At 35.2% G+C, this 16,766-nt stretch overlaps 1 protein-coding gene across 2 annotated transcripts in view; it reads right to left on the reverse strand.

The window, feature by feature from the left end:
• Positions 1 to 6,866: 6,866 nt before the first annotated feature.
• LOC134527395 (G-patch domain and KOW motifs-containing protein-like) overlaps positions 6,867 to 16,766 on the reverse strand; it is a 73,153-nt gene continuing 63,253 nt past the window's right edge. Inside the window, exons 6-7 of one of the 2 annotated variants that reach the window (XM_063360053.1) lie at positions 15,785 to 15,917; positions 6,867 to 7,044 (exon numbers count right to left, since the gene is read on the reverse strand). In XM_063360053.1, coding sequence (XP_063216123.1) covers positions 6,950 to 7,044; positions 15,785 to 15,917 — 228 coding nt within the window. In that variant the 3' untranslated portion in view covers positions 6,867 to 6,949. Of the gene's footprint in view, positions 7,045 to 15,728; positions 15,918 to 16,766 lie in introns of both variants that reach the window. The other variant, XM_063360052.1, reaches the window with a different exon arrangement.

Consider the following 16,766-nt stretch of genomic DNA (forward strand, 5'->3'; position numbering starts at 1 on the left):
AATATTGTGCTTGCCACCATGGGAAACATTAATGTCGCAACGACAAACACTACAAAACGCAAAATTAGAGCCTTTTTCACTCTTAGTAATGAAAGGAAATAATTCTGAGTAAGATGACCGAAACACCTGTCCATATTGTTTTTTACTACTCATAGCCATTATGAAATCATATTATCTTACGTTTCGTACAAGCGCTAACTTATAAAATATTTACCACACTCGTACATAAACGGTTAAGTCGTTATCACTCGTCTCCAGCCAACCTGCTGTGTACCAATAAAATTCACAAAAATTACTTTCATGACTCTTCCGCACAAATGATTAGCAAGATCAGTTGCCATCCAGCCTGATGTGTACCAACGAAACTTACAAAAATTACTTTCTTTTCGGAAAGATTTTTCTCTGATTCCATTTGTCTCATATTATTGCGGACGCCATGTTGTTAAACAATAACAAATGCTGCTCAAACGGTACATTTATATGGGCACTAAAATATTATACTGCATTTTTGAACAGACAAAAATAGTAAGATGTTCCTAACTTTCGTACAATCGTAATATGAATTATTTTCCGTACAAATTACGGGAAAATCGTACAAGTTGGCAGATATGGTATAGGCTTTAGTGCTTTTCTTATTTACAAACTATAAATGCATCCATACAACTGAAGTTATTTACAAGTTTAAAAAAAACAAATGTATTTCACATCATTAACTAGCTACTTTTACATGTTCTGTGCTCTTTTCTGCATCTCGTCAGTGGGCTTGAAAGCCATACCTGCAGATGTTCTCATTCTGCAATGCAACAACGCATTTAACATTGGTGATTCCATTAATGATCTGTGAGCAAGTTTAACCATCTTGAGATTGCTGAAAACCCTTTCTAAAGCAGCATTGCTGTAGGGAAGAATTAACGTGGTTTTTGCAAGTTTTGAGAGCACAGGGAAAACCACCATATTTTGCCTGTGCTGAGAGAGACAGTGCCAGTAGGAATCTATTTCCTGTTTTGGTAAGACTGGTACAGGTTCCCATAATGAATAAGACATAAACTCATCATTCACTCTGTCCATGTCATCTGGCCTGATGACATTCAGAAACCTGTTGGCAAGCTTCTCTACTTTGTGCCAGTCTGCTGATGGCTTGTTGCAGGGGTTAAAAAATCGTAATATTTTTAACACATCATCCTCAAGAGCAGGAGGCGATACAGCTCTTTAGTTCCTGTCTGATAAAATTTTTCTGACATTCCCAAAAAAATATATATATAGATATTTTTTTTTCCTGTTCGGTGGCTAAATTACAGGTTTCTAGGAAATCTTTGGTTTTGTATCCAACAAAAATTCCTTTATCTGGCTGTTGGTTTTCACGCTTGTCGTCTACTTTAGTAATACCACATTACTGAATTGTATGAAATTTCATGTAGCTTGCAACAAATTGCCTGATAAGCACAAACATTTCAGGATAGAGTTTATGGATATATGGTCTTTCTTGCTGAAACAAAGTGTTGAATTTAGAAAATCTTGGCAGTACAGCTTGAAGGAAGAAAAAGTAAAGATAATCCAAATCTGAGTGTAAAGTACTTTCCTGAGGTTTTGAAGTGCACATAGAAATCTTTAGATAACTCTCCACACACGTCTGGCAGCTCACTGCAGGCATGAGATGCTGCTAGGTGAGCCCCGTGGCATGTGCAATGTAAGAACCATACATTGCCTTGTTGTTTCACCCTCGATAGCATTGAATTGAATTCTCCAACCATCGCCTTTGCTCCATCAGCTGACATACTCAAATAATTTTTCCAGGGAATAACAGCCTCTTCAAATGAGGAGTTCACCAAAGCAAAGAGATTTTCTCCAGTTGCAGCACCACTCAAAGCCATTACTTTGTACAGATGAGTTTCAACAATCTCTAACGGAAAGAACCTTGCTAACACTACAACCTGCTTAGTGACTGTAACATCAATTGATTCATCAATCATCAGTTTGAAAAATTGTGTTTTCATAGCATAGGAAACATAATCTGCAGCTAATGTACCCAAAGATTGAATAATTATCTGGCTAGTTTTAGTGCGAGAACAATGTAAGCTTCTTGCGATTTCGCTATCTGGAAACATTTGCAGGACAAGTTTCGTGAAATTATCACTGAATTTCACAGATAAATGGTTTTCACAAACGAAGTTCGCCCATTACAGTTCCGCATCAATTATTTTGTTTGGTTTGGTTTGGTTACAAAACTAGTCAAAGAACAACTCTGATAAGCAGCTCGTTGGTTTTTCGCATGAACTTTCGTATTTTCGTGCCGCTGAGGATCCTTCAAGTTGCCTCTGTCACGTTCAGTTCCGTGTTGCAAGTCGAACAAACTGCGGAAAATTCAGTTTTGCCACGCCTCAGCCATTTTAATTCTTGCTCACTTCTTTACGATGACGCTGTTTATAAAGTGACCTGTCCGCCAAAGCCTTTCGTTTTTTCTCCATCACAATCAGCGAAGCCCAAAACTACTACTTAAATCACGTAAGAAGTTTGTAAACAAATGCAGCACCTAAAACATTGAAATGGCAAAGAATTCAAATGTTTACTGACGCCATGACACTTCGTAGCGTTTAACTCAACAAACAAAAAACATTTCCCCCGAAACCATAGCTATTGTACTTCATGAAACGATATGTGGAAGTATGTGTTTTTGGTTTGTGGTTAAACGCTTGGAAGTTCCATGGCACTACACCTAATGTGAGTGTTACTTTACTGTTGGACGCTTGTATGGTTTGACAACTAGTTGAATAGCTAGTTGAATGTAAATATTTACACGAACGAAATTCAAATTTAAAAATATCGGCGAATCATCATAAATATCTGTGAATGTCGCTGTTTATCCGTTAGTCTGTTTTAAGCTTCAAATATCCGTGAAAACGGATAAAATCCGTAAAAACGTCAGGCCTGGTGTAGTGTAATTTAGAAATGTTGATGACATGTTAGAAAATGCTTTTAAAATTTAAAGTTTACAAGTCAAGCTTAAATTTTGACAGCTGGAATTATCATGTTTAATGGTTTGTTAGACGTGCAGCTATGGAAAATGACAGGGTTCCCACAGGAAAAATCTGAAACAGGGAAAATGCAGGGAACTGAAAGTGTCTGCAAACCTGTAAAATAGAGAAAAATTGTCAACATCTAATTCAAACAGTTTCACTTAATTTTGATCCTAATCAGTTTAATTTATAAAACCAAATGTATTTTAATTGTAAATTCATGTGATGTAAGTAATCCGTAACCAATTATTACTAACATTAAGTGTATGGAATAAAAACCACTTGTGGGGTAATTTGAAGAAAAATCAAATATATCTAGGCCTAGTCTAGTTTAATCACAATCTATGAATCATTTAAAAGTTTGAACAAACAAATATATTCTTTATCTTTATCAGACTGGCAGTGTTGATCAAAATGATAACAGTACAGTGTGTATGTTGTGCAGGAACACATTTTATAACAAAATTTTCATAATCAAACGTGTTTGCCAAAATGATTTTTGACGTGACGCCTAATAAATCGATGAACGCTGGCTGCACGCACGAAAAATTGTCCCACTACAGATGTGTCCTGTTTACGCATGTGTGGCATCTATCTGGTATGTTGCGGACGGTACAGAGAACTCGGCCGGCACGTGGCGGCGTACTGCTCAGGTTTCACCCCGCCATGCTGCAGGGATAGGCGGGTCGCGCCGGTTGGATCACGCCTGCCATGTCGCCACACACGGCTTGGGGCAGACGAAAACATAGGGTTCGAGGTTATTGTTGTGCACCGCGCCACGGGAGTATATTCGCAAGGAAATGGCGTTCTTACAAGTACGTATTATTTTAATTACTAGTGTAAATCAGTATATTTAAACAGTGTTCTATGAGTATTGTTTTAGCTGTGTAACTAAATATTTATTGCTGGTATGATACTTTTCACGCTTTAGTTTGACATTGGTAATTATTTGTCATGAGTTATTATTTGATCAACTAAATCACACACGTATTATATTTATGAGCCCACGTGCGTGTAAATATTTCGAGTCCAACAGAGAATATGCTAGTTAAAAGAAATTCAAACAAATATTGTGCGTGGAATATTATTAATTTATAACATCTGAATCAATTGTTTCCAACATGGCCTCGTGGCTGTGCGGTTAGCAACGCTGACTAATCGATAGGTTGACGGATCAAATCGCCGCGGCTGAAATTTTTTTTTTGTAGTTGTAAAAATAAATACGGCGCACACGACACTTCAAAAGTAATAAATATATTTGAATTAATGAATGCAAATAAAAATAAATTTATTAATTAAATTGTAGATTTAATTTCACTCCTTCTTTGTATCCATACAAAATAGTGATAATTCAATAAAAATGATTCTATTTTATTCATAAAAGTATGCAGAGGTAGATTTTATCATACAAAAGATAGAAAAATTTTAAAAAAATTTCTTCCTCAAAGAATATAATATTTTTAATGCCTAAATGGTTTGGTTGCAAAAACCTATTACGGCTCAGTCTCAGGCCGAATATGATTTTTCATTTTCTTCTGGAACAATCATTTCATCAATGTTTTATTATGACTTCACGTTATACTATCGTCTGTAAACCGACTTTGCAGACAACCAATTTTTTTTGGTAGTATTTTTTATTGTAGTATGTTGCCATGACCCACTTCCAAAGCATCTGGTGAATAGAAAGATCACTACCCGGTAGGCTCTATTAAACATGATGGACCAGTCCACCACAAATCCTGATCCATCAGATAGGAGACACAATCAATAGGGTTCTGCAAATATTCGAAATTTCCAAATTCGAGTTCAAATTTTTTGATATTTGATTCGTCAATTTGAATCGAATTCATTTTACAATAATTCAACTTGCAAAATCTGACTGGGATACACTAATATAAGACATTCCCCTCCCATTTTTAAAGAAATGTAAATGGACGATTACATCTTCCACTTACAAAAAATTATACAGCGAAACCCTTTATTTACGTTACTGTTATTTACGTTTTCCCGTTATTTGAACCATTTTATTTCTGTCCTGTTTTAATATCATTTTATGTAATGCAATAAATTCCCGTTGTTTGCAACGCGCCTAATGCTTTACCCAGTTTACGCCGTTTGTTCTAATAAAACTGCTTACTAACTTAATTAATCCTATTACAAAGATATCTGATGTGTAAATCGTGTTTTAAAAACGTTTTTAAAAGTTATTAACTTCATCTTTAACGTCTCGGGAGTCGCTTTATGCCGCTTATAAAAACGTAAGCAGTGTCAGTTTGTGTTGATTCCTGTATTCTTGTATAGAGTCCGAGCACGCAGTCGAAGATTGATATCGATAGCTCGCAGACTGCATGCACGCGCGCACTCTGTTAGCAACCGAGTTAACCCGCACGATCGTTATGCGTATAGTTACAAATCACGTTCTTGTTACGGGTTTATTTTTGTTTTACGTTGAATAAAATGGTTTTATTGCATCACTCATTAATTTAAATTATTTGGCATGCTTTCGCAAAGTCTACTTTTTAAATAAACATACTTTCCATTAATAGGTTTTGTTTTTATGGATTACTTTACATTTTTTTTCATAATAGTAGCACCCACTGTCTCACCCCTAATTTTCAAACTTGATTTTAGAATATAATGTGTGATGCTTAAGCGATAAAAATGGTAATTTTTTTATTTTTCTTTTGTACAACTTCCTTATGCTGTGATATTTTTATTAATATTTTTATTCTTGAAAGTCAAACATGCTAAATAAGGTAAGCTGTGATACTTTTTATAGTTAGTCCACATACTTCGTCCTCGGACAGTGGTCCGCAGACGAATGCACACATTTGTGCGTGACTACATGCTGCTGGTCCGAAGCAGGTCCGAAGTGAAGCTTAGCAGTCGTAACACCAGAGTGCAGTAAATGTGCGAGGCATTTGACAATATGTTAAATAAATAAATATTACAACATAATATAATTGAGCTTTTATCATACGTGGCACAATATTAGCTGAATTATTGCCTAAGCAGTTTTAACTTCAGACGAATCTTCATATAGTTTTCAAGACGTCTGCTTTCGCACCATGTAAAACCACATTATAAAACAAAGAAAATGGTAACAAACATAAACCTCAAAACGTTCTCTTCGCGACCAACTCTTTTTTTATTTCAGGTCAAATTGCTCCGAACTCTTTCGACTCCAGCGAGTCAAACAAATCTCTGACTCGTCCGCGGACTAAAAGTTAAAGTTTGCGAATGATCTTGGGACATGGGACATTGGGACACGGGGACGTGATGTCAGAGGGTCACGTGCACCAATCAGCAGTTAGCTGTCCGCGGACTACGGTCAGAGGACGAGGTATGTGGACTAGGCTTTATGGTCTTCCCTTTATTTACACTTTCCCGCTTTTTAAACTTTTTACTTTGACCCCATGAAAAGTGGAAATAAGTTTTACTGTAAATAATGTGCGTAGCCATGTTCCACTTTATAAAATAACCAGTTAGTTACTTGATTTAAACTGTGAATTATGTGACAAGTTTGTAAAGGTGGTATGTTAAAATGTTTTAATGATCTATGTTATTTTAATAAATATTCTCAAATTCGATTTGAAAAAAATTCGAAACTCAATTTTTTTAGAATTCGATTCAAACTGAAAAATCACAATTCGCAGATGTCTACTGCTTGGTTTATCATTATCTTCTTACTCATGTCAGCTATTCCTGGATTACACATTTTACAAATGTAGCATGAAAACAGGACATCCGGATACATGGGTTTTCACCCAGAGGCATTGCCTTCATACTTCATACACTTGTCATTACATTCATATAAGGGAGTAAACATGGCAGAGTTATAAAAAATTCCTATTCTTCAAATGGTAAAATTTTCTTTATTTTGTGTATTTACAATGGAAATTTACTAAACATAAAAAAATAAATGCAGTCTCCAACTATCTCGACTCATTTTTCCTTTTCTGGGACTTTCTTTCACTATCTTTGTGCTCCACTTCACCGTTTCGCATGTAACGCTCATATTTTGTAGCATCTAAAAAGAAAAGAAAATACACACAATATATTAAAATTTATACTTAAATTAAAATAACTTTGCTTCCTCTAAATATTATTATATAATTTTAAAAAAAGATTTTTTAATGAACACAATTAATTGATAATTAAGTTACATTGAAATAAGTTCATAACAATCTATTTTCAGGGTGGCCACACAAAATCTCAAATGAAATTCTCTGACTTTTCCTAACCCTTATTTTTATAAGTGAAACAACTATCTATTTTATGTTTATACCTGGTTTTACACCCCATTTTTTTTTTTAGACACTTAAAAGACGTGATTATTTCTCAAGTGAAGAAAAATTTAGCATCTCGGAAAGTGTCTAAAAAATGTTACAATAGTAAATTAACCTTGTTCACAAGAGAAACTACTACATATTCTATATTTATACCTAGTTTTATGCTACATTATCATGGCATGTGATGTGACACTAAAATACTGAACTTACCTATCTTATTATTTGTTTATACTATGCATTTTAGTAATTTTATAGTTTAGATTGTCAAGACACAACTTTTCATGGTATCAAACATCATCTTATCCTCTATTTTATGTACGTTTTGCCATGTCCCTTTGTTTGAATTTAATTCAATTAATTTTATCAAAACTAAAAACATACACATTACAGTCAAACCTCTCTGAAACGACCCCTCACGGTTCCCAGGAATAGGGTCGTAATAGATGTTTTCCGAAATTTTCAACCCCCCCCCCCCCCTTACCAAACCGCTATTCGCCAAGAAACCAGCCGTACAATGGCAGGATGCTGTCACTCACAATGCTAGACGGCTTTGCTTTAAACCCACTTCAATCTTCATGACATGTCCGTCGCCCTACAGGCCACCTCTAAAGAAAATATGTGTTAAGTTTACATGTACGTTTTCTGCTTTCCGTAGTTAAATACACTAGAACCCCGATGTCACGAACCCCGGATTTAACGAAGCAGTGATTTTACGAATACATTCTCGGGAACCATCAAAAAATTGGACATTTTGACCAAAATGTGAAAATCAGAAAAAAATAATTTAAAAAACAAATGAAAGATCATTAAAATCTGTTAATTTTAACACACAGCGTATTTTTTGTGTCGGCTTTAATACTTACAATAATGTTCATGTAAGAATAACAGAAAAATAATGGGACATTTCCTTTAAAAATATGGCAGCTGTAGGTTCTACAACGCGAGTGGGCGCACACTAAGCTCGCCCGGCTGGCTGGCGGTAGCGGCTTCATGACGCATAAGCTCACCCCTCCCTCCCCTCGTTAACATCCTTCAAGGCTAGCTCATCCCTCCTAGACACACGAACCATCTAGTGTCCTCCCTTATAACACCCCAACTTCACTCCCCTTTGAAAAACCTTCAGTGAGAAAATGCTCATTCCACCCTCCCTTCTCCCGTAAAATTGGGCTATTATGAATGGGGTAATAAAGCGGTGAGGGAGGGGTAAGATCTTTGTAAATATTTTCGGACCCCTCCCTCCCCACCAAACATGCCCAGAAAAAAGTATGTCATATTATGTCACTTTTCACACCAAGTTCGAGTTCAGTCATCTCTAGCAAGGAATTTACAAGTTTTCAAACTTAAAATAAATGTATTTTAATAGCAAGGGTCCTATGAAAAGGAATATACCGAATTTTGTTTTATGCTGGGTGAAGCGACCTTTTTCTATCAACCCACGGGAAAAGATAATTGCTTGAGCTGTCAAAATAAACATCGCTGCGGCAGTTAAATCAAGTCGAGGCGGGCATGCACCCTGTCGGTCGCTGTGTATATCACTTCGAAAAACATAACATCTCAATTCATAACAAGATTCCTTATAACCTACATGTATTGCCGAATGTTTTCTGCCTGATCCATAGAAGTTCTTTAGCCACGTTTTGAATGAAAACAACTGGTGGGCCAGTGTTGTGCCCTGTTTTGTGGACGCATAAAGCTTTTATCAATTTGCTGACAGTTTTAATATATTTTTTTACTCTCGTTAAAATGAAGCAGATAACGTGATTGTTAACAAGTACAAAGTACAAGCAGCATCCGAGATCGGCCGCAGTGCACGGTAAGGGGAGAGGTTGAGCAAGGGCGAGCGAGCGGCCGACTACCATGTTCACACGCTGCGGCCGGAGGGTTTTTCCTGCATTGTATTAATAGTAATTAATATTTAATGGTATTTTATTTATTAAATCATAATACACAAAATCGGAAAGAAAAAAAAACCTTCATAAGTTATCAACAATAGTTCACAAATTCAAGCCAGAAAATACACCAAATCGGACTTCAAAAACTAAGCAAACATTGTCAACTGATAGTAATCAAAATCAAGAAAAATCCAGCAGGTAGCTTTGCTCAACTGCGTACTAAACTAGACACTCGCAAAAAGCTAAACGTAAACACGTTGCCACAAAAACCTTTATCTGCACCCTGCGGCAAATGGACGTGTAATGGGGGTTGTCAAGCGCTGACAGCGGTCGACAGGAAGTGGTATCTATTTTTAGATATGCGCTGCCTACGGCAGTACAGCACTCGGCAAGAGAAACACAGTAACACACTACTCACCACAAGAAACTCATTTTCTGTCCGATTTTCTTCGGATTTTCGGCAATTTTTCACGGTTCCTCGAAATCGGGTTGTAATAGAGAGGTGGTCGCAATAAATGGGGTCGCAACAAAAAGGTTTTACTGTAGTTTTTTAGTTCAGCAATATTACAAATATTTCCTGCTAATTTCCTCTGGAATCCTGAACCATTATTTTTATTTAGTATTTGGGCTTGTTTATTATTTTGTTTTTTAATAGTAGCATCTTTTTCATACCAGATACATACAGCAAGTAAGCTGCTACTGTCTCACATAGTGTGTATCGTAATGGTAACTATCTATTTTTTATGCAGTTGCAACTATCACGTTCACTTCTTTTAATGTTATCACAAAGGAGTATGTGTGTGTTTTGTGTTGTAATCTATGTTGACAATTAGTTAATTTTCTCATTACTGGTACATGTGATGAAACAATACAAATACCGTATTTACTCGCATAATCGTCGCAGCAATTTTACCAAATTTTATGAAAAAAAAGTGAGGTGCAACCATTATGTGAGGAAAATTTGAAAAAAAAAAAAAAAAAAAGTAATTTTTTTTTAGTAAATTGCTTGAAAATGCTAAATTAAAGAAGTTAATATCTAGGTACATGGTACCTATACGTAATATTTATTTATAATACGTGCAAAATAAACAAAACAACTTTTGGTTACAAAAAGTTTGGCAAAATAAAAATTAACATTGCGAAAAAATCAATAAACAAAATACATTTATAAAACATTTTCAGTCTAAACACTCACGAAGTTTATCTATTCATTGTCTGAACTAGATTCTGATGCATCAGATTCATTTGCCGGGACGTCAACGTCATCTTAGTCTCCGCTGTCGTCACGTGTTATTCAATTTGTCTTTTTGTTTTCGCCAGTCACGAACAAGTTTTTCACTTACTGAAAATTCTCTTTCCGCGGCCCGATTTCGGTGCTCTTCTGCAAATGTGATTACGCGCAACTTGAAAGCAGCAGTATACAAATTGTATTTACCCATATTTTCACAAAATGAACTTTCTTAAACTCTGTAATTTAGGTACTTTCCACTCCAATGCAAACGAGATAAAACAATGGCATCACAGCATCTTATCTTCCACACACATTCCTTCCTCCCACACGGCCAATTAGGACATGCCGCTCAAGGTTGGACCAATGATAAGCGCCACACGCCACTTGAAAGCCGGCTGTTCCATTGTGTTTAGGACTGTTCCATTCGCGCCACACGCCACATGAAAGCAGGCTGTTCCATTGTATTTACGGCTGTTCAATTCGCGCCTCGCACCTCAGTCACCATCAATAAATTAGGGTGCAACAAATATGGGGAGAATCTTAAATACCAAATTCATTACCTAAACAATAGGTGCGACGATTAAGCGATGGCGACGATTATTCGAGTAAATACGGTAATAAATGTTTGTTTTCAAGTTTGAAATGTTGTAAATAGTCCAGTGTTTTGAATCGTCCTCGTGTTTTTTCCATTACAGTTTTGCGAGAGAGTAGTGAAACAATTTTTAAAACTTTTTGTACACCTATCCCTCACTTAGCACTTCTTCAGATTGTGGGGATTCATTTAGCGTGATGTTAATTTTACTGCCCCAGTCTTGAATAGCTCGTCTGTAAATTTCAGTTAACACGAAATCTTCGCAGTAAAAAAAAAGTTGAGCACGATGCCACAAAGTCTGTTTTAACTTCTGTAAACAACAGATGTGCCGTGGCATACAGTTAACCAAATAAGGGGGGAAGAGATGTGCGCGCAGGTATGTCTACGCTATTGGCTGTTGTACAAATATCAGCTATGGCAATTTAATTGCGGCTATGGAGTGTAAAGGACCAAATATTTTTACGTCCGCGCGTATGCCGCCATGCCGTACCATTGTCGCCTGGCCACAGACCGGGCCATGAACTCAGTCTAGCCAGTGGCAGGGAATTCACTCAAACAAAAGCAATGTCTGCCCATTCAGATGCCATTACCTTTACGTGCTTGATCACTCATAATGCATCGTGTTCAAGTATTTTAGACAAAACTAGAAGTATTACGGCACGCAGATTGTCATGAAGGCCACGCTTATGTTGGTTGCACTTTAGTTTTAAGCAAGTCAACTGTGCGCACAATCGTATGAAATAAGGACTCTTAACCAAATGTTTATATAAGTCTGATGCTGTTGGTTGTACTAGCGGGAATATATTTGACATTAGATACCTAAACAGAAATGAAGAGATGATTCACGTGGAAAAGGTTGTTAAATAATGTTGCAATGAAAAAAAACAATCATTGGCCTGACAGGATTGGTATGAACCAGGTGGTGATACGCGAATAAGAACTTTAATTTTTGAAAAATTAAAACGTAATTATCTGGACAGTAATATCGGTTTCACAGTCAGTAAAGGATGGTTTGGAAACGTACGCAACGTGAGTTGAAGGTCACGCCCGGGCGGGCAAGTCAGCCAGCCGACTGACGATAAAGTACATAACCATGTATCTCTTGTTACGTGGTGTCGTATTTGTCATACAAAGTGCGATGGGAGGCATATAAAGATAAATGGTGTAACATATATATAGGTGATTTTATTCAACGCATTTATATTACGTAACGTATACTTTCCTACACAATTTTGGAACACATTAAAATAAATTAGCCTTGTTATGTATGGAAACTAATACTTCAGAATACGCAATTTTGAATAACACGAGCATTTTTAGGAAAGAATTAGTCGTGCTAAGTGAGGGATTGGTGTAATGTGGACTGTGGGTTATGTAAGGTAAGTAACTTTAACAATACTGTACAATTGTTGCAGTTTGTTAGGTTAAACTAGCTACTTAAACATAATAATTAAATAGCAATGTTGAGATTTAAAAAAGCCACCTTTTCAATTCCTAGTTCCTAACTAACAAGATTTAACAGCATGTTCTGTATTAGACTACAACCACAATTTATTCTCACACTTTATTACTAGTTTAATACCAGCTATTCTCACAATTTAATATCGCACTTAAAACAGTAAACGACCCATATTACAATGCCTTAGAGGACTTCAAAAAGTTGAGATATAAGAACAAAATTTGAATAATTTTATAGACAAAATTCAAAAAATCTCTCCTTCAGGATTACATTCTGACTCTCAGTTTTTTTTTTTTTTTTAATCAGTTTGAGGATAATCGAGGAGTATTAGAGCGTGCTCAATAATACACTTTTCGGACTTTTTTTATTATTTTTCCCCCTAAAAAAATCACTATCTCTGCTTCTTGAAATACTTTTTTTTGAATGCCATTAATTAGAGATGCCAAAATTAATGTGAATAAATTATAATCTTACCAAAACGAAAAATGTACACAAACGCAAAAATAACTTGGTATGTTAATTTTCTTCTGTCATTTTCTGGTAGGAAACGAATGCCCCGACTTTTAAAATGGCAATACTTAGGCATTTTCAAACATCATGACAAGAATTTTTTTATGTAAAGAAAAAAAACCTAGTGTAAAAGAAATATTAACTTTAGTTGTATATAAAAATAAAGCATCCACTACATTTACTAGATAGTCAAAGGTGTGAAGATAGATACACAATGCAACACCTTTGTGTGTGCTGAACAGAGATACTTTTGATTTTTGCTGTAGTAGTCAAAAAAAAAAATCCAGATATTTTTTCTAGTGATGGGTCAATCCCTGTTTTTTCCCGGTTCTCGGTTCGGAACTGGTTCTTAAAAATCGGTTCTCGGTTCTCGGTTCTCGGTTCTGACTTAAACAATAAAATAAATATTATTCACACATTATTTATGAAGTGTTTTAAGTAATAAACTATTTATTGTTTTGGCTACAAAAAAAGCACTAGGCTGTATCCAGACTTACATCTTCAACAATTTACTGTTTATAACACTGAAAATAATAATTTGTTTGTATTGTTCTGTCCGCAATGTTTTTTATTGTATGCTTACAAAGAAATGCATTGGCATAATGTTTCAGTCTTTAAAGAGGCTATCAAAGCAAATGAAAATGTTTAGTATACTTTTCAAGCTACAGTAAACACACCAACCTATTACAAATGTAATATGTATTAATAAAAAATTAATTCGAAATAATATAGAGAACACTTAATAAAACAAAAATTTACTATATTAATTTAGTAATTACCTCAAGAAATCTACATACACCCTCCTTTAAAACCTAGGAATAAAAATAAAATATTACAATGGAAATAAATACAATTATTGTGAACTTTCAAAGAATTAAAATAATAAATTGTCCATCTCCCAAATTATTGCCTACATTGAATTCAGTTTGTTTGCACAGTCAACAGTAAATTACTGCCACACTTATGATGCCATTTCTTACACAATTTGCTCTATTTGGTCAGAATAATTATACTTTACAAGTGTCAACAAGCATTTCGTTTGACCAGCCAATAGTAAAATACATCTACACATCCATACACCACTTTAATAATAAATAAAAAACTTTAAAAACAATATTTTTATCATGTGTCCGCGAGATCTTCGTCAACGCTATTAACACTAAAAACAAAGACGTGCCACTTTCAAAGCAATCCCGTTTGCCTAAAAGAGAAAGTTACTAGCCATTCCGCTAGATGGCTGCAGATGCAGTGAACTTATACTCCAAAGCACTGCAAAAAGCATAAAATTTTAGAATGCCGAAAATTATTAAGGAAAATTTAAATCAATCATTAATTCTATTAAACAAATATTCTGTGGAATTTGCACTTTTAATTGTTCTATATACACCAGTCACCCATGCTTACGTGTCAACGACTCAATTAACTGCCTATTTTAAAAATAAATTGAAACAAACATGGCGTCTTCTATTCTTACATCTCTGCTGAGGCACGTTATAGAGTTGCACACATCTATGAACTACCTACATCTATGGCACCTTCAATTGTTATGTTTTGATTGTAAAACGTACTTTGTTTACAGATGTGACGAGAATATTAAATATTTTCACGTGTAATTTATTTTATAGTTAGAGATGAATATTATTCCACAGAAGTCCAAAAAAATAATTCATATGTGCATTGGATGTGAGTAGAGCCATTTCATGCTGCAGTTAAGTTGTAGTAAAGGGCTATTTTCGTAAAGGGTTTTGCTATACTGCCGGTACCGGTACCGGCACCGACATTTTAGCTGCGGTTCTCGGTGCCGGTTAAAATGCTGAGAACCGTAGGAACCGAGAACCGGTACCGACCCATCCCTATTTTTTTCTTTATAATTTGTGTGTTATGTTATAAATCTATGGCATACAGCAGGTCTTTCCAAGATGGCATCTTTTTTTAGTGTTCTGAAACATAAATAGCAGAATAATCATTTTTTGGAATGTGTAATTATGTAAAATAACCCTACTTTAAAAAAAACTAAGAAAATGTAAATATGAGATTACACTGTGCAGTGTTTGCAAAATAATGGTATGTGATTTTATACTCTTTGCACAAGAAAATATTTATAGAGATTGTAGTGTCTCATTCTGTCAAGTAAAATTATCTAGACTTTCAAACCGAGTTTTCGAAGTTTTTTTTCCTTAACATAAGTTTAGAAAATCTTGTATGTTGTTTAAACTATGTGAGTAACAATCAACAGTTGAGGTATTTATCACCGCCTCTTAACTCTAGTAAATATATACGTGACTAAAAAAATTATACAAAGGTAGTCAGCGCCAAATTGTATCATGTTTTAAGTAAGGTGCATGCACAAAACCTGTAAATAAACTGAATCTTTAATTACAGTGTGTTGATGAAATCTTGCTCTTCTTAAAAATGAAAATAGAGACGGACAAGTCTGCAAATTGTTGAGTTGAGCCGAGCCGAGTTCAGTAATAATACAGTTGAGTTGAGACCCCACTTAATTTTTCTTTTGTAAAGTTAAGTCCTTAAAAATTGAATTGAGCTTGAGAAACTGCAAAAATATATAGAGAACAATTTTACCAGGCTGTACACATTTTGGAAGTCAGGTAAAAAACGCAATTTACTTTAAATCCTGAAAAAGGCATGAAAATTCTTCACCTATACTGTGAAAGTAAATTTTTTCCAGATGGTTACACTATACAGTGCAACCACGGAGGGGAGGAGGGAAGGGGGGTTACCTGGGCTGAGATCAGCACTACTTGGTGAGGGTGTGACGGTAATACCGCAGACTTACTGAGAACCCTAGAGTTCTTGCCATAGTGCTCCTTCGTGACGAGCTGCACAGCACTCTCATTCACAGACACGTTGACTCCCCCGCACGACAGCTCCACGATCAACCGGCCAGAGTCTTCATTGAACCCCAATATCTGATACACACATCAACCACACAATTCAATGTCATAAGAAAAACTATCTGTGAAAAGTAAAAATTGAAAAACTACCCATTTTGAATACCTAGCTTACAAATATTGAAGGCAGGGAGGGGAAAAAAAAGTACACAAGGCAGACCTTTCACCAAGGAAACATTTCTATCAATATTAAGGTGCAACATGGTCACATGAAAATTGTGACATGTCTTAAGCTGCCCTTGCAAAATCAGAGAATGTGACTAGAGATTATATGCAGGTGTCCCACACATTGCACCACATTGCAAACAAGGAAGGAATGCAGTGATGAATAATTATTAGTACGTATTATTATCAGGCCCCTTTAATTTTTACTCAAAATCATGTGGAATTCACAATACAATGCCTCACTTTACAGTTCATATCTTTCCTAACTGCAAATAAACAAAATTATTCTTTTCTAATTTTTTATTAGTATTTATAAATATTAATATTTTAGCATTGTTTATTTCTCACAGCAAGAGAGGATGCAAAAATAATCATAAGCTGAGAGATAATGGGTGCTGTATTGTAAATTATCCATAATATGTAGGCCTGTGTGTACATTCAAATTTTCAAACACGAATAGTTTATTATTCGTGTTTTGATTTCAACTCAAATATAACACTTCAAAATAATGAATATTTGTACAGTGTAATTTGTAGGCCTGTGTGAACATAATTTTTTTAAGTTTGAATTGAATACAAATACGAGAATCAAAATATTTGTGAATACGAACATTGAGTTCGAATAGTAAGAATAAGAATTAGAATTTATAAAAAAATAATTCCACATCAATTAACAACTTCTGGAAAATTAGACAAATAATAC

The sequence above is a fragment of the Bacillus rossius genome, chromosome 1 (genome assembly GCF_032445375.1).
Source record: "Bacillus rossius redtenbacheri isolate Brsri chromosome 1, Brsri_v3, whole genome shotgun sequence".
Taxonomy (NCBI): Eukaryota; Metazoa; Arthropoda; class Insecta; order Phasmatodea; family Bacillidae; genus Bacillus; species Bacillus rossius.